The sequence below is a fragment of the Ambystoma mexicanum genome, chromosome 3p (genome assembly GCF_040938575.1).
Source record: "Ambystoma mexicanum isolate Mex_15411 chromosome 3p, UKY_AmexF1_1, whole genome shotgun sequence".
Lineage (NCBI taxonomy): Eukaryota > Metazoa > Chordata > Amphibia > Caudata > Ambystomatidae > Ambystoma > Ambystoma mexicanum.
In genome coordinates this window covers 1,254,524,966-1,254,546,268 of record NC_090925.1, presented here as the reverse complement: position 1 = coordinate 1,254,546,268, position 21,303 = coordinate 1,254,524,966, and the positions used below count along the sequence as shown (strand labels likewise).

The 21,303-nt window shown below is 47.2% G+C and overlaps 1 protein-coding gene across 1 annotated transcript in view; it reads right to left on the bottom strand.

Moving 5' to 3' along the window:
- The window catches only part of LOC138581421 (cytochrome P450 2D15-like), a 398,392-nt gene that overhangs the window by 191,360 nt on the left and 185,729 nt on the right, over positions 1-21,303 (bottom strand). The window contains exon 4 of the mRNA XM_069652737.1: positions 1,999-2,159. Within this exon, the coding sequence (XP_069508838.1) occupies positions 1,999-2,159 (161 nt within the window). The remainder of the gene's footprint in view (positions 1-1,998; positions 2,160-21,303) is intronic.

Genomic DNA, 21,303 nt, shown 5'->3' with positions numbered 1-21,303 from the left:
CTTAAATACTTTCAGCTTTGTTAGTGTGAGTTAGTATAAGCCGAAACTATTGCATTAGAGTACAGGATTGAAGAAAAATGCTATTGTAACTACCTAAGGGCTACTACCTCCATCTCTGGTGGGGACTGGAGTAAACGCAAGCCAACATACAGACAAAATGTACCAACCACGAATACATGGCAATGTGTTATTTCATATAATTCCTAATAACTGAGCTGGGTCGTAACCTCACCTCTCACAATAGTGCCAGAACAGCTATAGGGAATAATGCATGTATCCCAACTATGCCAATAGATGCATCAACTGACTAATATGAACAGAGATGTATATATAATGTTTTTATTTCATCATAATTTAATACATGAAAATGAAAATTCATCTAGGTCCAGACAAATTTCAAAAAGCAACACACACAACAAAAATATAAATCAAAGAAATATTGTGTACATCACAGAACAACGAAAAAGGAAAACAAATTAATTGCTAATGAAGTTATATCCTCAAACAGGATATACATACTTAAAACACACATTAAATTAATAACTCCAAATGTGAAGAGCAAAAGCAATCCTGCTGACCTGAAAATGTTGATAGAAACTACTGATAACAAATGCAATTATGGGGTGTCCAAAAATAGAATATCTATAAATGACGTAGTCTGAATCTAGTTTAGGGTCATGCAGGAAAGAAAGAAAGAAAGAAAGAGGAAAAGCAGATAATCAATATTGCTTGATGTATCACAGGTCTCTTTTTTATATAATGAACAGACCAAGGTCTCCTGATAATACTTGATGGTCAAATCAAGGAAGTTGATTTCTTCATTGCAGGTGTGCGTGGTAAATTGGATATTGCTATTGCATTGATTAAACCATTCCAGAAAGTTGTTCAAAATATTGCTCATACCTTTTCAAATGAAGATAATGTAATCAATCTAACGGCACAATCCAGAGACATTATCCCTGAATGGAACATGTACTCAAAATCTGTTCCTCAAATGATGCCATAACTGATATGGCTAAAAAAGGAGCAAATGCAGCCCCATTGCTGTACCTTCTGTCTGCATACACCTCCTCATGGGAACTCTTTCAGCTCGCTTTAATCAAGCCTTACCATCGAACTATGCATTCAAAGTGCCTGCCAGTGTTTTTCCAAAGCAGTCTTCTGAGAGTTAATGACTTAATTGGAGCTCTAAACCAACTTCAGGTGTAATAAAAATGTTTTAACCAGGTCTATCTTCAACCACTGGATTTATAAGCACTGTGTGTCCTTCACTGAAGTCCTGTTAAAAGCAAGCATTTGCAAAGCTAACAGTTATGGCTTGTGTATAATTATTAGGCATTTGCCAGGCACTGCTATTAGATGCCCAGGTACACACACCATTTTGCTCCTGCGACCATGAATCGCTAGTTAATACCACAATGGCTGTGTCCATCAAGACAGCCTTATGATCACCACTATTCAGACATTGAGCCTCATTACAAGCCCATCGGTAACCCTGCCGGTGCTACCGGCGGGTTGCCGCCAGACTCAAAGGTTTCCAGCACCTAGCTTCCTGATGCCACCGGGCCATTACAAGTCCTGGCAGACTGGGAGCTAGGTGCCGGTAAAATGTTGTTCCCCATTATGGTGGAGTCCCATAGGACTCCACAGGAATGGGTACAAAGAAGCGCCTGCACCATTGATAATGATGCCAGTGTTTCCGTGACAGGTCTGGCTACCGTGGCTGCTGTGCACGGCAGGGTCAGACCTGTCAGGCTTGATGGCTCCGGCAGGCAGACCTGTAATATGCCGGTCAGGAAACAACGGTGTCAGTAAGCTTATAAGCACTTTTGTTTCTGCACCGGCAGGGTCAGAATGAGCCCCATTGTCTTTGATCTCAGGCACAAGATACACAGCAGGCAGTGAAAGGTTCATGCTGGGAAGAGCTTTGCTCTTCTCACCCAGGACCTTGCTCCCTCAATATACTAGGGTGTGGTAGTACTCATGTGTTTAGCTTACCTGGGGGAGGAGTCCACTCTCAGCCTGTAACAGGTCGTCAAAGAGATGCAGCAGCTTCTGAAATTTCTTATCAGTGTACTCAAAGCGATCTCCAAATATAATGGAGCAGATAACATTGCTCACTGCATTATTTATAAGAAAATGTGGGTCAAATGGATGGCCTGTGAATAAACAATCGAGAAAAAAAATGTCTTTACTTTGTAAATGTAAAAAAAACAATTTAAAGCTTGACATATCCAAAATGTTATGAAAAAAGCATTAACAATCAAATCACACCTGATTTAAAAAAAATTCTGCTGAATCCTGGCCTCCCAGATTTTTTATCCAAACAAGGAACATACATTGTGCTTGATTCCAGAATACTATTGCCATGGTGGTTCCCATTGTCTGGAGCACCATGTCTGACATAGTAGTTCACTAGATTTTACTTTCCAGACTGACAGAAGTCACATGAATAAATCTTTAGTGACAATCAAATTGTTTATCTCTTTCCTTGAAGGAAGAACCATGAGTTGCAACTGAGTATACATTCCCCTACAGGCCTCAACTACCTTTCATTCAGCATACATACTGGGACACACCTTTCACCTGGCAGAGTTAACATTTATTTTGGGCCTGTGGGACTTGTGGGCCGACGCGGGCTGCTCATGACGGGTCTGGGAGGAGGCTGGATGAGCCTCTGAGGCACTGACACTCCCGCGCCTGGGGGGCTGGTTATATTTGGACTGTGTGTGCCCTCCCCCGACCCGTGGTGTGGTCGGAGTGGTGTTTGTACGTTTACGTGGGAGAGCACAACCCATTGTGGCAAACAAGGCTCGGCTGGGTGGGTCTCTGAAGTGGCTTCCTGAAATCTGATCAACGGCCGCAGAACCATGTCCAATAAAGCGGTGAGACCGAAAGGGCAGGCAGCCCACGCTGGACGAATTCTCCAGAACGTCCCCTGGTCTGGAAGGTTCCAAGGGCAAGGATAAGCCTCCTGCGGGTGGCATGCCTGCCACGAGTACAAACCAGGAGGTCCTGGCTGCGATTGCAGACTTGAAGGCGGCTTGGGAGGCCAAGCTTGAACTAGCTATTACTGAGCTGAAAACGGCATTGGATCTTAAGGTCGGTGAGGTGCAGGAAGAGGTGAATTTACTCTGGCAGGATGTCAGATCCCTGGCGGAGTGCACTGAGACTCTTGAGAAAGAGGTGCGCCCGAACACTGCGGACTGTGCCTCACATAAGGTGAAACTGCACGCCCTGGTGCAGAGAGTGGGTAACCTGGAGAACAGGGCGGAGGAAGTGGAAGGACGCACCCGACGGAATAACATCCGCATTGTGGGCTTGCCAGAGGGATCAGAGGGCCATGACCCCACGGAGTTTATCGAATCCATGCTGCTGCAGGAGATACCTGGAGGAGCACTGTATCAGGGATTTGCGGTGGAACGTGCGCATAGAGCTCTAATGAGGAGGCCGCCGCCAGGTAATCCACCTAGGCCAATAATTGCCAAGATCCTTAACTACCGGGATCGGGAAAGGATACTGGAACACTTCCGCAAGGGTGGAACAATTAAACGAGCGGCGGCAAACATAACGGCCTACTCGGACTATACCCTGACTGTGCAGCGGAGTCGCATGAACTTTGGGACTGTGAAGAGGAGATTGAGAGAAGCAGGCCATAAATACATGCTGCTTTAACCGGCGAAATTGAAGGTTTTTCACAAACACAGGACCTTGTTTTTCGAAACTCCGGAGGATGCCATGGGATGGCTTGACGCGCAGGGTTGCCCCCAGGAGCCCGACATTCAGACGGGAACAGAAGATGGAGGAGATAAGTAGTGCACGATGGGGACGCCGCGGTGTAGGACTATGGGACTCGATTATAGTCATTGGTGCGGCCTTTAGGTGGTTAAGGCCAGATTGTTCAATAATATGTGGCGAGCACTGCGACTGTTGCTTTTATGTAGAGCCTTGCAGAGCTGGTCTCTATACCCCATTTAGTATTCATAGTTAAGTGGCCATTAGGGCGACTTCACCCTACTGAGCCCTGGGCATAGGTTTGTGCTAGCAGGGCTAGATGTGGGAGATCCCACATCTAGCCCTGAGATCCAGGGATGAAGCTGGGCAGCAGTTGGGGAGTGCGGTGTTGGGGAAGGGATTGATGGGGGGAGGGAAGGGAGGAGGGGAGTTTGGGGTGTATATAGTTATGGGGAGTTCAAGTTTGTGCCTGAGCCTACGTGGAAGAGCTAGAGGGTTGTATCTGTATTGCACGTGTGGGGGGGACTGGCTGTATGGAAGAGCTGAGGAGATTAACGAGCTATGGGAGACCTTAAGATCATAACATGGAATGTCAGGGGACTCAACAGTTACCTGAAGAGGAACAAGGTCATGCTGTATTTAAAAAGACAAAAGATAGATATTGCATTGTTGCAGGAGACGCACCTGACGCAAGTGTCATGATCTCTGCTTCCAAAAGGTCAGGGTTTTCCCAACTCCCTTGGAAGCAGATCCATAACCCAGGTTCCGAGGGCCAACCAGTCCCAATTGGGACCTTTTTCACCCAGTCCTGGCGCCAGTGGCACCAGGCTCATAAATATGCCCAGTCCCAGCGCTGGAAGCGCTGGGCTCATAATGCTTGGGTGGACTTACCTGCAGCAGACCATGCTGCTTACTTGCCTGCCAGTTGAGTCTCTGATCCTCTTCTGTGTGGAACTACTTTTCCTGTTGGGTGGGGCAGGAGCCACTCCCTAGATTCAGAACACTGGAACTCTTCTGGAAGGCAGGAACTCTTTTCTTACCAAGGCGTGGCTGTGGAAGGAGACACCTAAGCACTACAGGAGGCTATTTAAACCACACCCGGTGGATGAATCTTGCTTTGCGTTATTCTGCATTCTCAGCAGCAGAACGCTCATCGTGTCTTCTGCATCTGATCCTGGGCCTAAAGGGAAAAGGCTTACCATTCTGAATCCAGTCTTCAGCAACACCTATAAAGACAAGAAAGAACAGGTTAGCATTACGGTCTTCAGTGACAGCTCTTCACTTACCTGGTCCATCGGCTGCCACCAACGCCTCGCGCTGCATTCCGGCATCTGAAAGACAAAGGCTTACCTACTCTTCATGCGCTCCGGAGGTCTTCACACTGCATTCCGGCGTCTGAAAGACAAAAGCTTACCAACTCTTTGCACGCTCTGGAGGCCTTCGGCGCTGCATCCCGCATCTGAAAGACAAAACAAGGTGCGTTTAAAGACATTGGGGAACTTTAATACTCACGTGCCATTACTCCTGTCCACACCTAACCCAGTGGGTATTCCGGCACCCTGCAGCCGCTCCGCACTTGTACCTGCAAAATAAAAGACAGTTAAAGCGCATCGTGAAGCAGGCAACAAGCGCTTACTTACGTGCTTCCAGGCGCTTCTATTCATCACACGGACTCCATCTTCAACTCACTTCAGCCCGTCATCCGCCATCGCCGGAACCTGCAAAACAAGAGACATCATTACTAAAGACTTTAAAGACAATAGGATTACTCGAAACTTACCGTTCGTGCAGTAAACGACGGACAGCAGTCCTCTGAAGTCAAGAGGCCTGCGCTACCGATCCAGTGAAGAAACTGGTTACAGCACCCTGCCCCGAGGCAGATGGAGAGCTCGGCATTCACTTACCTAAGGTGAGAGCGTTAACCTTTGGGGGTCTACAGCAGAGCAAAAAGGAAAGAGATAGGGACACCCCAATCACCCCAGTCCATTAATCCCATATTTTCTATCTGCAGACATCTTACTCTTGAAATCAGGCATACAGTGCACAGAGGTCCAGCCCAAGAGCCAACCGGGTGCTACACATCATCTTGGAAGATACGGTAGTCGCCCAGTCAAGACCGGCGCCTCTGCGAGAATCAGGTGAGCGTTACAGAACGCAAAGCCTACCGCAAAACTCTCGCCCAGGCGCTATGGAAACCTCGGATACTGACCACCTAGCCCGGTTACTTGGGGAACTAAGGGCGGAAGTGCATGCAGCTCGTCAGGAAACGAATGCTCTAAAAAGGGAACTAATTATTTCCAAGGAGAGGACAGACGGTCTTGCTAGACAATTGCTACAGTCACAAGCCGGACAAACCCGTTACCCGCATCAGGGGCAAATCTTCCTTCAACATCCTCTATGAATCCAGTGTAGATCAACCTACCTGGGAATGTACCTCTGGCTCCGCCCGAACGATTTTCTGGTGACCCAAAGAGGTTTGCAGTATTTATCAATCAGTGCCGGTTGCACTTCTTATGCCGGCCAGCAGCCTTTCCAACTGATCAAGCTAAAGTAGCTTTTGTACTTTCGTACCTTAGTGGCAATGCGGCAGACTGGTCGATCCCTCTAGTTAATCAAGATGATCCGGTTCTCCATGATTTTCAAGCCTTTCAGCTTAGTATGGAAAAACTGTTCGCAAGACATTCACAGGGGCAGGCCTTGGACAATGAGCTTCTTTCGTTGCGACAGGGTAATCAAGACCTTTTGGCTTATATTGCATCTTTCAATAGACTAATAGTGGAAACTCAATGGCCTGAGGACAAAAGGATTACGCTGTTTTATAGAGGTCTACGTGGAGAGCTCAAAGACATTTTAGCCCAAGTAGTGAATCCCCCACAAGACTGTTCGGATTATATAGACTTGGTCGTTCAAATAGATCATAGACTGCAGAACAGGAAGGCCGACCGTTCCAAGTTTGATGCTCGAGTATTTTCCAAACCGCCAACTCCTTCCAAAGGAGTAGACTCCGGGGAACCCATGCAAATAGGGGGTCTGAAAGGTCCTCTAACACAAAAGGAGCGGGAAAGGAGAAAACAGTTGCAATTATGCCTATATTGCGGAAACTCAGGGCACTTTCTTCGAGACTGTCCGGTGAAACCTGCCAAGAAGGCAGTAGGAGCTGCAGTTACCAAAGTTACAAACTCTGAGCAGGGAAACGACCTCGCCCGACAAGAATAGAGGTCCTCTTGCCGAGCGTGAAAACCAGTTCTGTGACCTCGCATTTCGTGATACCTATGGTCCTCATTAGCCCTGATAACCCGGATCGATTACATGCAATTGAAGCTTACGTCGATAGCGGTGCCATCGGCAATTATGTGGATCATGAAATGGTTTTGAGGATGAATCTAACTCTTTGTCCCAAGGCTGTAAAGGACGTCATTACTACAGTGGATGGTACGGAGATAGCCTCCGGGCCTGTAACGCATACCACTCAAGAGGTGACACTAGTAAGTCAAGATGGACACCATGAGAAGATCGTGTTCGATGTGATCAAGGCCCCTCAGTTTCAGATTATTCTAGGAATACCTTGGTTAGAGAAACACAATCCTCTGATCGATTGGCGAGCAAGAACGGTCCAGTTTCCAGAATGTGTCTCCACTTGTCACCCTCCACCTGATGTTGCACTGGCAGCAATTTCTTCAGAGACTCCCCAGTTACCTCCCGAATACCTTGAATACCGAGATGTTTTCCGGAAGGATCAGGCTAACTCTCTACCTCCTCATAGGTCTTATGACTGCCAGATAGACCTGATACCTGGATCTACTCCTCCTTGTAGTAGAATTTATGCCCTCACCGAGCCTGAGAACCTTCACCTTCGACAATACCTGGATCAATACCTGGCGAATGGGTTTATTCGTCCTTCCAAGTCCCCTGCTTCTTCAGCTTTGTTCTTCGTTCCAAAAAAGGAAGGAGACCTTAGAACTTGTATCGATTATCGCTCCCTGAACCAGATCACCGTTAAGAATAGATATCCGTTACCTTTGATCCCTGAACTCCTGGACCAAGTCAGAAAAGCATGCATATATACAAAGCTGGATCTTAGAGGAGCTTACCACTTGGTACGAGTAAAAGAGGGCGATGAATGGAAGACTGCCTTCCGCACCAAGTATGGGCTATTTGAATATCAGGTCATGCCCTTCGGACTTTGCAATGCCCCGGCCGCCTTTCAATATTTTATGAACGATGTCCTCAGAGAGCTCATAGATGTGTGTGTTGTTGTTTACATTGACGACATCCTCGTTTATTCTTCATCGGAATCTGAACATCGAAAACACGTGAAAATGGTCCTCGAAAGATTGCGTCAACACAAACTTTTCGCTAAGTTGGAAAAATGTGTTTTCAACGTGACTGAAGTTGAATTCTTGAGATTCATATTATCACCTGGCGGAGTACGTATGGATTCAAAGAAGGTCGATGCAGTTCTCAAATGGCCATCACCATCCTCCGTAAAAGGAGTGCAAAGCATGTTAGGCTTCGCTAACTTTTACCGCAGGTTTATCCCCGAATTCTCTCGAATAGTCCAGCCCATCACTGCCTTGTTAAAGAAAAACAAACGTTTTGAATGGTCTACCGAGGCGGAACAAGCTTTCCAGGATTTGAAGACTAAATTTATCTCCGCACCAATCTTAAAACACCCTCGCCCCGAACTCCCCTACATCGTGGAAACTGATGCTTCAAGCCTTGTCATGGGGGCAGTTCTATCACAGAAGGACCCGGTAACCAATCAGTTGCATCCCGTGGCATTTTGGTCCCGCAAATTCTCGCCTCCTGAAATCAATTACACGATTACTGACAAGGAACTTCTGGCTATCAAGTCTGCCTTTAAGGCTTGGCGGCATTATCTGCTGGGGGCCCGACACACCGTTACTGTGATTACGGATCACCGAAACCTGCAATATTTGAAAACCGCAAAAGCCCAATCCTCTAGACAACTCCGTTGGGCATTATTCTTTGCCGAGTTTGACTTCATAATTACCTATCGACCTGGTACAAAGAACGGTAAAGCTGATGCCCTTTCTCGGATGGGAGTGGAAGAACACTTGATCAACCCTAAACCTGTACCAATCATTCCCGAACAAAGAATTCTGGGTGTAATCGCCACAGAATCAATAGAGGAAGTTAAGGATAAAGCCAGGCAACTTGTAACTCCAGCAGACATACAGAATTGGCATCTGCAGGGAAAGGACTTTGCAGTAAAGGACAACTTATTGTATTTCCAAGAACGATTATACCTACCCAGCACAGATTTACAGAAAAAAGTAATCTCCTGTTATCACGATTCTTTAATGGAAGGTCATCCCGGTATGGCCAAGACCTCAGAAAAGATCAAGCGCTACTTCTGGTGGCCGTCTTGGAAAAAAGATATCAGAGACTTTATAATGTCCTGTGGAGTATGCGCCCAAAACAAGAGTCAAAAGGAAAGACCAGCAGGCCTCTTACGCCCTATTGACATCCCACCTCGCCCTTGGCATACGCTTTCTATGGACTTCATCACCGATCTACCTCCATGCTCCGGATACAATACGATTCTAGTAATCGTGGACTTATTCTCCAAGATGGTGCATTTCATTGCGCTCAAAGGCTTGCCAACAGCAGCAACTCTGGCCCGAGAATTTCTCGAAAACATTGTCCGACTACACGGTTTTCCTTCGGTTCTAATTTTGGATCGAGGTAGTCAATTTATTTCTCATTTTTGGCGAAGTTGCTGTCGGTCGGCTCAAATTGATGTGAGACTATCGACCAGTCACCACCCTCAGACCGACGGACAAACCGAGAGGACCAATCAAACTCTTGAACAGTATTTATGCTGCATGCTGCAACAAACTGAAATAACTTGGAAAGACATCCTTTGGATAGCCGAATATGCCTACAATAACTCTGTTCATTCGGGAACTGGGAAAACACCGTTTTTTCTTTTGTACGGCAGTCACCTTCGAACCTCGGAGTTGGATCCCCTCCAAGATCTTGAAACTCCAGCAGTAGACTACCTGCATTCTACAATCACCCAAGCCTTTAAGGAAGCTGTTTCTCACCTTCAAAGGGCTAAAGAACAATACAAGAGAGGAGCAGACCAACATCGGAAGGAAGCCCCTCAATATCAAGTAGGGGACCAAGTCTGGTTATCCACCAAATATCTACCTCTAAAAGGGTCACGCACATTCAACCCAAGATACCTTGGTCCCTATTCCATCACTACCATAATAAACCCAGTAGCAGTCAAGTTGGACTTGCCCCCGCACATGAAGATACATCCGGTCTTCCACGTCTCTCTATTAAAACCCGTGCAACCTCAAACCCGACTAACTAAATCCCCAAAACCCATCCTAGTTGATGGAGAACTCGAGTTTGAAGTCAAAAGCATTCTGGACTCCAAGATCTCCAAATCTAAACTATTTTACCTAATTGACTGGAAAGTCTACGGCCCCCAAGAGAGATCCTGGGAACCTGCTGAATATGTCCACGCTCCTCGCCTAATCAAAAGATTTCACCGAACATTTCCTGACAAGCCAAAACCCCCGGAGAAGCCCGGTTTGGGAGGGGCCTTGAGGGGGGGTACTGTCATGATCTCTGCTTCCAAAAGGTCAGGGTTTTCCCAACTCCCTTGGAAGCAGATCCATAACCCAGGTTCCGAGGGCCAACCAGTCCCAATTGGGACCTTTTGGACTCAGTCCTGGCGCCAGTGGCACCAGGCTCATAAATATGCCCAGCCCCAGCGCTGGAAGCGCCGGGCTCATAATTCTTGGGTGGACTTACCTGCAGCAGACCATGCTGCTTACTTGCCTGCCAGTTGAGTCTCTGATCCTCTTCTGTGTGGAACTACTTTTCCTGTTGGGTGGGGCAGGAGCCACTCCCTAGATTCAGAACACTGGAACTCTTCTGGAAGGCAGGAACTCTTTTCTTACCAAGGCGTGGCTGTGGAAGGAGACACCTAAGCACTACAGGAGGCTATTTAAACCACACCCGGTGGATGAATCTTCCTTTGCGTTATTCTGCATTCTCAGCAGCAGAACGCTCATCGTGTCTTCTGCATCTGATCCTGGGCCTAAAGGGAAAAGGCTTACCATTCTGAATCCAGTCTTCAGCAACACCTATAAAGACAAGAAAGAACAGGTTAGCATTACAGTCTTCAGTGACAGCTCTTCACTTACCTGGTCCATCGGCTGCCACCAACGCCTCGCGCTACATTCCGGCATCTGAAAGACAAAGGCTTACCTACTCTTCGTGCGCTCCGGAGGTCTTCACACTGCATTCCGGCGTCTGAAAGACAAAAGCTTACCAACTCTTTGCATGCTCTGGAGGCCTTCGGCGCTGCATCCCGCATCTGAAAGACAAAACAAGGTGCGTTTAAAGACATTGGGGAACTTTAATACTCACGTGCCATTACTCCTGGCCACACCTAACCCAGTGGGTATTCCGGCACCCTGCAGCCGCTCCGCACTTGTACCTGCAAAATAAAAGACAGTTAAAGCGCATCGTGAAGCAGGCAACAAGCGCTTACTTACGTGCTTCCAGGCGCTTCTATTCATCACACAGACTCCACTTTCAACTCACTTCAGCCCGTCATCCGCCATCGCCGGAACCTGCAAAACAAGAGACATCATTACTAAAGACTTTAAAGACAATAGGATTACTCTAAACTTACCGTTCGTGCAGTAAACGACGGACCGCAGTCCTCTGAAGTCAAGAGGCCTGCGCTACCGATCCAGTGAAGAAACTGGTTACAGCACCCTGCCCCGAGGCAGATGGAGAGCTCGGCATTCACTTACCTAAGGTGAGAGCGTTAACCTTTGGGGGTCTACAGGAGAGCAAAAAGGAAAGAGATAGGGACACCCCGATCACCCCAGTCCATTAATCCCATATTTTCTATCTGCAGACATCTTACTCTTGAAGTCAGGCATACAGTGCACAGAGGTCCAGCCCAAGAGCCAACCGGGTGCTACACATCACCTTGGAAGATACGGTAGTCGCCCAGTCAAGACCGGCGCCTCTGCGAGAATCAGGTGAGCGTTACAGCAAGACAAATTGGAGCTGGCTGGGAAAAAGTGGAAAGGCATTGTAGTGGGTTCCCTGTATTCTGCCTATGCTAGGGGAGTATTGATTTGGGTGGCTCCGCACGTCCCGTTCCAGCTAATACAGGAAGTGGTGGACTCTGAGGGGAGGATGGCGATAGTGAGGGCGTTGGTAGAGAATAAAGAGGTGTGCATTGTAAATATGTATGCCCCCAATCAAAATGCAGCAGCATACTTCAGGACCCTGTGCGCTACCCTGGGTGCGTGTGTGGGTGGTGCAGTTATCTGGGGAGGGGATTTTAATTGTGTGCTGAACCCCAAGGTAGACAGATTTGATAGCAAGCTTGATAAGCCCACCCCAGCGGCTAGGACATTGCAGACGCTGCTCGACGATTTCGGATTGGCAGACGTGTGGAGAATAAAGCATCCTACTGAGATGCAGTACTCGCACTACTCAGCCCCGCAGCAGCTGCACACAAGACTTGATTATGTTTTTGCCACACCAGATGTTGTGATAGAGACTACTCAAATGGAATACAAGGCGAGGGTCCTATCAGATCACTCGCCTTTGGTCCTGGGGTGGCAATATTGCCGCCCTAGGGCGCGGATTCCGACGTGGTGCCTCCGTGCTGAGGCGCTTAAGGACCCAGTTTTCAGAGAGGATATTAGAGAGGAGATTATCAACTATTTTGAGAAGAACACTGGCAGTGTTGACTCGGCAGGTACACTATGGGAAGCCTTTAAGGTGGTGATGCGGGCTGCAGCCATCGCCAAATCAAAGGGCCTGCCATGCGGGGTCCTGGGTGACTTACGTGGAGTAGAAGAGGAACTAGAAAGGAAATTAAAAAATGGAAGTGTGGACGCGGAGCTAGTACTTAAACTACAGCAGCAGTGTGCGGAACTCTGGGCAAGGCTCTGTAACCTTAATTATAAAGAGTATGTTGAGAGACAGCATGCAGGTGGGGATAAAACGGGCCGCCTTTTAGCGTGGCTATACAAGAGTGAAACCCCTAGGCCCCCGATTAGGGCAATAACCAGAGAAGATGGGGAGGTAGTGGACACTTAGGAGGGAGTCAATGGGGAATTTGAGGACTATTACAGGGTATTATACGAGGATGGGGGGGTGGCAGCCAAGAAGAGATACTTGAAACTTTAGAGGATATAGGGTTGCCCAAGATCAGTGCAGAAGAAAGAGAAGAGCTGGATGCACCGATCACTTTGGAGGAATTGGAGGAGGTTATGAGGCAGCTGCCTACTAGTAAGACCCAGGAGCGGATGGGCTGCCTAGCGAATTTTATAAAGCATATAAAGAGGAGGTGCTCCCCCCAATGCTAGAAATGCTTAACGAAGCGTTTGAGGTGGGACGGTTGCCGGAGTCGCTTAGAGAAGCGATCATAATACCGCTCCCCAAGCCCAACAAACCAGGACACAGCTGTAGCTCCTACAGACCCTTGTCGATGCTGAATCAGGACAGTAAGGTATTGACGGCGGTCCTGGCAAATAGATTGCGGAAAGTTATAAGTAAATTAATACATCCAGACCAAACAGGCTATGTACCGAACAGAAACATAACTCACAACCACAGGCGACTCCATCGGGTGGTCGAATGGGGGAGTAGCAATGAAGGTGAAATGGCGGTTGTGTCTTTAGATGCAGTTAAAGCGTTCGACTCGGTTAGGTGGCCGTGGCTGCTGGCAGCCCTGGGGGTGTACGGGATGGGGCCGGGTTACATTAGGTGGGCAGGGATGCTCTATAGTGAGCCGCTAGCCAGGGTTCGTACGCGAGCGGTGATATCAGAGAGATGGCAATTTAGCAGAGGCACTAGACAGGGGTGCCCCTGGTCCCCGATGTTGTATATTCTGGCTCTGGAGCCCCTGGCATTATACCTTCGGCAACAATATGACGCGATCGGTATTGAGGTGGGGGGGGAACACCTGATATCCCTGTATGCGGACGATTTGTTATTATATTTGAAATATCCGGAGAAAAATCTTCAGTATATTCTGGAGGAAATGGAGCGGTATGCGGGGCTGTCTGGCATAGCGGTAAATCCCCAAAAATCAAGTATATTCCCGCTGGGGAGCTACAAGGGAACCCCCTCAGGAAGATTACCAGTGGTGCCGATACCATGGGCGGTTAGTTCCTTCCGCTACCTTGGAATAGATGTGTATCATACGGCGGAGGAGGAACATAGGCATAACACCGAGATAGGTGTGGGAAATATTTGCAAAAGTATGAATTTCTGGGAGAAGTTGCCCTTAGCAATGATGGGACGGGGGGCGATGCTGAAAATGGTGGTCCTGCCTAGGCTTTTACATTATTTTAGCAATATCCCATATATGATACCTAAGAAGTTCTTTGTCAACCTGAACAGTGTGTAGAGACTTCCTGTGGCATGGCACCCGGAATAGAGTGGCGCTCTGGAAGTTGCAGAACTTCCATGAGAGGGGAGGTATTAAACTGCCTAATTTTGAGATCTATTATGTGGCCGGTCAACTACAATATGTGGTCAAATGGCTCTCCGATGAAGTAACCCCTGAATTTAGGTTGTTTGGGCAGGACTGCACTCCGTTCTACCTGAAGGAAATTATCTGGTTGCCTGGTTCAGAAATGAAGGAGCGTCCGGGGATGATGGTGCTTGGGTGGAAAATGTGGCGTAGAGCATGCCGGATGATGGAGGGCCCGTACCCGTGTTCCTCGCAGGTGCCGTTGGTTGCTTTGGCGGGGGGGGGGATCAGCAATTAAGGGTGATTATCAGAACCTATTGGGAATCGGTCGGGTTGGTAACGCTGGGGGATATCCGGCAGGAGGGGACCATCAGAGATTTTGAAGGACTAGGGGAAGAAGCAGCCTTGCATAGGGGCCAATATGTCACGTACCCTAGGTTGGTGCAGAACTTCCGGAAAATGTGGCCTGAGACAGTATTGGCGGAGGAACCAGATGCCGCTATGGGGACAATATATGACATATCAGAAGGGGGGCATGAGATTTCTAGATTGTATGAGATGGTACTGACTAGGGTTGGGAAGGAGCTGACGCATTTGAGATTGGACTGGGAAGCGGAGGTGGGAGCCCAGATGGAGGATGGGATGTGGGAACGGGCCATGGGATACCAAAGGTATCAAGAAATGCCAGATTACAACAAATACAGCTGGATATAATGCACAGAGCATATATGACCCCCATGAGAATATCTAAGTTCGGAAATGCGGGGAGACAGGCGTGCCCCAAGTGTGATAAGGAGAACGCTGATATGACGCACATGTTTTGGGCTTGCCCAGTAATTGAGGATTTCTGGGGAGAAGTAGCGCAAAAACTGGCGGCGAAAGGGGTCACGCTCATTATAGATTCGGCCTGGGCCTGCCTGCTGGGAGGGTTCCCTAGAGCACGGAAACTTAAACATGTTGGGAAATTGAAAGACTTGGCATATGTGCTTGCAAAGTGGAGGATTGCTATGGGATGGAAACAGTGTCATAAGCCACGGGTGGAGAGAGTTACAGAAGTGGGTGGAGGCTGAAACAGTGGTATGGCAGGAGGCGTGTAGCATGAGTGGGGAGGAAGAAATGGGCACCCTGATGGCATGAAAAGTATTAACAGCAGGACTGTTTGGAACAATACCAGATTCTGCGGATTCAGAAGAAAGTGATACCCTGCCACATGCAGCAGATACTGAAGGAGTAGTACAATCAGGCTCTTGAAGGGGGGGTGGGATCGGGGGGGCAGTGGTCAAGACTAAGTGATGTTAATGGGATGGTTGTGAAATACACTACATGTTTGGTTTGTATTGTTTGTTGGTTTTAAAAATAAAAAAAATTAAAAAAATATATATATATTTTGGGCCTGTGATTAATTCCAAGGCTTGCGTTTGGGTTAGAGGTTGTGATGGCAATGTGGGCCATGTGCCACCATCAGCTACACAATACTGCAACCCGGGCCAATCTGGGGGGGATTCCCTGGCCCAGCCCACCATACTCAGTTTTGTGGCAGGGTCATTTCATATTCGGCCACCAGATACCCCAAACACTTTGAGACAAACCCCAGATAAAACTATGCTCACCCAACTTAGAACCTGAAACCCCATTCCCATCAAAGTCTGCCTTTTGGAGTTGGTAAGGGACCTCCACCACCTGTGGAATTTAGGGCAGAGGTGTGTCTAGCACCAAGACTGCACTAACATAGATTCCAAAAAAAGAAGGTTTAGCTTTTCCAAGTTATATAACAAATATGCACATGAGAACAGTAGAACGGGAGAAAGACCCATTGTGTGTTAACTAACCCCCTTACCGAATTTCAGTCGCACTCGAGGAAATGCGCACTGGATATTGTGTTCCTCCGCTGAACACTGCCGAGTGCAAACCCTAACTGCGGAGCTCGGCAGAAACAAACTTGCTTCACACAATAGATGAATAGAGTTTCAAGACAGCAGCCAGCCTTCATAAAGACATTGGGCCTCAAAACGAGTTTGGAGACAGCCATGGCGCTATTAGCGCCATGGCTGCCTCCAAACTCGTGTCCGGGTCCGGGTTCTCGGTATGGGGACTTACCAGGTAATTCCAACCTTGGAGGACCCGGTAAGTCCCCATTCTGAAAACCATTCCCCCATTCCCACTCGAGCCCCCATAGGGCTCAATGGGAATGGGGAAGGAGCTAATAATGGGCCCACAAATAGCGGGCCCGTTATCAGCTCCCTGGTCCCTTAGCGGCTCCCGCTAAGGGCGGCTGGTAAAACCAGCCGGCCTTAGTGGGACCCGCTAAGGGACCTCAGAATGCGGCGATAAGGGGTTAACGGCACCGGCATCCTTACCGGTGCCATTAACCCCTTACCGCCGCACTCATAATGAGGCCCAATGTCCACGTATACATGGGCCTAGTGGCAGGCGAAGCAGGTGGCAGAGAGCCTTCAAAATTGAAAGAGAGCTCCAATCCAGGTTTCCCTACAATTATTTCCAACACCTGAGCATGGTTAAGAAGGGACAATGCCCAGGGACAAGGCCAAACACCTATATAAGTTACTGGGAGAGAGGGGTGTGAGTGACCGGAGGAGACAGAATGCTGCATTTGCTGGTGGATAGAGGAGCAGGAGGAAGAGCAGCAGAAAGGTGCAAGTTACAGAGAGGTGGCTATGGGAAGGGAGAGCAGTGAAAAGGTGCAGTCTAATGAGTAGAAGGCAAATAAGCACAGCATGAAAATACAGAAACAATGGCAACTAAAAACCACAGGGCGCAGAAGCTAGAGAATAAAGAGAAGGTGGAGAATAATAACAGAAAAAAGTAGGGAGATGCCAAGAGGAAGAATTAGGAGCGAATAAGAGGAATACAGTTCTAAGAGAAGAAGGTCCAAATATGGGGGTTTGAAGTAAAATCACTTGGAAGAAGAGCATTGGTGAGAAAAGAGAAAGATATCCATCAGGAAATTGAAGACAGAGGAGGAGAAAGAAGAAGAGAGCATTGGCGAGAGTGAGGAGGTTGTTAGAGGAGTTGGGGAAAGAAGCAGGCATGTGGTCAGCCAGTAGGATTGAAGTGAAGAAGGTCTGACAGTATGAGCAACTGCTGAAGCAAGAAGGAGGTATAGGATGTGGTGAAGGAGAGCGGCACTGAAGTGCAGGTAATAGGCAGTGCAGGAGAGGTGCCTTTAGGTATGAAACTGTTAGAACATACAAGGAGGTAAATAAATATGGGGTCTAGGAGACTATATGCATGAGTCCATGTCAAAGAAGAAAAGAAGCCAACCAGTGTACAGCACTAAAGACCTGTGTTTGGACAGCCTATGGGAGGACCAGCCCTAAAGATAAAAGGTATATCGGCTACTTGTACTCCCTAAAAAAAGAGCAATTACTCCCAAAAAATACAAATAGGGAGTAAAAATACACACAACAAAAAATAGGAAACAGACACGTAGGACCGTTTGCCTTTGCTTTTACTCACATAGCTCTATGGATATGTTTGGACCAGTAGTGCACATAGTACCACACAGAGAAACTACTGTTATAACTGCCTGATCGGAAGAAGTACACATTTATCTTTTAATGTGTATGAATAACTGGGTGCAAATAAATCATTATTACAAAAAAAAACAGTTTTCCAATTAATACATATTTTTACTTGCTTATAAAATACTCCCATTGGGAAATTAACTTACAGTTTTACTCCCTAACAAATCATTTTACTCCTAACTTCAGAAAATAGGGAGCAAAATACTCCCACTTCCAAATCTTATATGTAGCACTGGGGAGGACGTTTTGCGGCAGGCCGCCAAACAATGCAAACATGACTCAGCTGTCTGGAAAACCCATTTAGCCAAATACTTTGCTGAAACTATGGGGCTCAGCCTGGTGGTATATCCAGCTACCGCCATTGCCATGATGAGGTCTGGTGTCCGATGCATATAGAACCCAGAGACACCCAAGGGCGTCTCCCAAGGAGCCAAGTTAGAGAAGCAGAATAACGGATAAAACAGAAAGGAGCACCACAAAAGAAGTGAGGGGATACTGAAGTTTTGGGGACTGAGTGCTCAAGAGGCTTACCGGGGAAGGTATTTCCCCCTTTGGGTTAAGAACCATAAATCCAGAGACTTTGTTGAATGTCGAGAATGTGTTAAAACCAATGATTTTTGCGACTGTCAGAGGGACATCTTTTTTGATATTGGATTTCAAATGAAGACAGCCTTTTTAAAGTTTTGTTAAGCTGGCCTGCACTAGTTAAGGAATAGGCAGGGGATGAAAGATAACAGAAATGTGACAAGTTTGATTACCTTGATTCATATTTAAAATCTGCCTAATAAAAGCCTTACCTATGTTTTACTTCTGAGCCTGTCTGGTCATGATCCTACTAGGTTTTGTGCCAGTTGGTGTCAGAAGTGGAATCGATCAGCACAGACCGTTTGGACCAACCCACTACCTGGACCATCAAGACTGGCCCACTGGATTTATGTACCTATGTTCCATTTTGGTCATGGAAGGAACCTACTTGAAAATGCTTCTTCTCTCCAGAAAAAACAATCTCCATCCCGAGTCCAAGAGTCCTTTTGACTTCATTTTATTAATGATTCGCAGCAATCGCTTAGCCACTGACAATGACCAGAGCTCTACCTCTAGCAATACCAGCTCAAAGAGTGACATTCCAAAGTGTTTGGACCTATCGTGGAGAATGTCATGTAGAGGAGTTACATTGTAAACTCTTGGAAAAAGGGGAGACCTGGAACTTCAAATAGAGAAAAACCTGGACCCAGGGTTCTTGACCAGCAAGCCAGACCTGTCGAAGAAGGTTCCCGTAACTGTTAAGACTTTGACCTACGTAAGAGGAAATCCCACCTTCAATGGCTAGCCATGTGTAGCAGAATCAACATAGGAATACCTTAAAGGCAACCAGACCCAAAGGAAAAGGGCACACCAGATCACTGCTGAAGACAAAAGTACAGAAGACATATTCCACTTAGAGGAAGAAACAAGTCCAGTTAAAGGAGATCCCATCCAACCCATGGCATCTGGAGTAAAAAGTGGACAGACTAAGTATGAGGCATCCAAGCCACCTTCCAAGTATTCTGGGTTGATGTGCAAACACCCTGTATGAACTTGAAGGACTGGGCTACGATAAAGAATGCCACTGACAGCAAATAGGGGAGGTATGCCTGCTGCTCAGAAGACATCCCGGCAATGATGCATCAAATCCAAAACAACTTAGATTGCATTGGCTGAATATGATAACCATTCAAAACATTAAAAAGATACTTACTCCGGAAGAGTTTAGGAACTCACTACCTGCAAATCTCCAGAGGCCTATCCAACCATTCCACCAGCCAAGCCTGGAGATCATGAGTCTGTCACTCATTTTCAACATGTTCAGCAATGGAGAACAATAGGCCTTGAGACAACAAAAAATAAACCTCAGGTCCACACCTTCTTGCTGGCACCCTGTGCCAAAACATCCAATTCCTAGGCTCACCCAGTAACCTTCTAGTAGGCACAGCCTTCATCATAGCCCCTGTTCCAAATTCTCTGCCCACCCAAACCCAAGAAGAAGACACCGCTTGCATTCGCCCACCCCCCTTCAAAATGCCATGCACGCAGGTAGATGGGACACATTACAAAAGGCTGTCCAAAATCCCACCAATTATCCAGTGCACACATGCTGCTGCATGCCAGCTGAATCAGAGAATAAGTGAGAGACTTTGCGGCTACAACCAGAATACAAGAGAAAAGAGATGTGCCCAGACTAAGGGATATGTTAGCCAAAGGAAAAAGGGAAGCGCTGTCCCATCTACCCCTTGTTCCTAGAGGCATAACAGGTGTTATGCCTGTTGGACCCAAGAAGGACACAGAAAGTGGTACCAGCAGGCATCGTTTAGATGAAGCAGTTGATGCCTGAGTAATTGGTGCCAGTAACATCAATCTAGGTTTTAAGGACCCAATGAACACAGTTGCATCACAATTATGGCTTATGTTGCCAGCCTTACAGTTTAATGAAGCTATTCAGAATCCAACTCATTTAAAGGAAGACGACTAGACTGGGTCCTCCATAGAAATATAAAAATAACAATTGTTATATATTCTAAACAACAATGGTCCAAGAATGTCCTTATCTGCTTTGACAGCCTTCCTTCAAATCCCCACATTAGAAACTACACAATAGGAATTTTGTGCAGAAATGTGCGTTGTTTAACTTTGGGTGACCTATCTATCCCTCTGGAACAAGCCCTTGAAACAATTAACCAAATCTTATTGTTAGATGAAATAGCCAATCATTGTCACCTTAATATTAACACAATCATCAATAATATGGTGCCCCAATATATGAAATAAATTACATTAGCATCTAGAGAGAACAAATGACACAATGATCACGTAAGAAAGATTTAAACTAATATTAGTACTGTGTGGGAGCGAGGGGCCAGTAAGCCCCTCACATCCTTTACTTCTCAGTACAAAACTCGGACCAAGTGCCTCCAGTAGTGGGTTCGCCCCTTGCCCTTATGCGATGTCAACCTTGGTTGACTTTTGCGTAGATGGGACCACTGAGCAGGACACAGGGCATCCATTTTTGTCCCCCCTTTCAACTCCATCTTGGTAACTAGGCCTCACTGCGATAGTACAAAACGCTTCTCTTCCCTTCTTCGCAACAGCTAGATGCGCAGGGCACATGGCCCTCACCATCGTTCCTACTCTGGCACATGGCCCCCACCATCGTTCCTACTCTGGCACATGGCCCCCACCGTCGTTCCCACTCTGACTGGAAAACTCTGCGGCTCCATTCTCACGCTGAAGCCGGAGGTACTTGCAACAAATAATAAATGTAACACATCACTCTTCGACTGAGATCACTGTCCTGCATGTGAACCAGCATGAGCTAAGCACATAGCTCGTCCATCTCCACAAACGTGTCCTTGCCCCCGCACCTTCGCCAGTGGAAACTTACTGACATTGTGACCCTGTGCCCCTGCAAGGTATTCCTTTCATGTGCCAGACCACTGACCAAGCTATGATGCCCACCCAACAGATCCCCAACTAACATTAGACCCCTGCTGC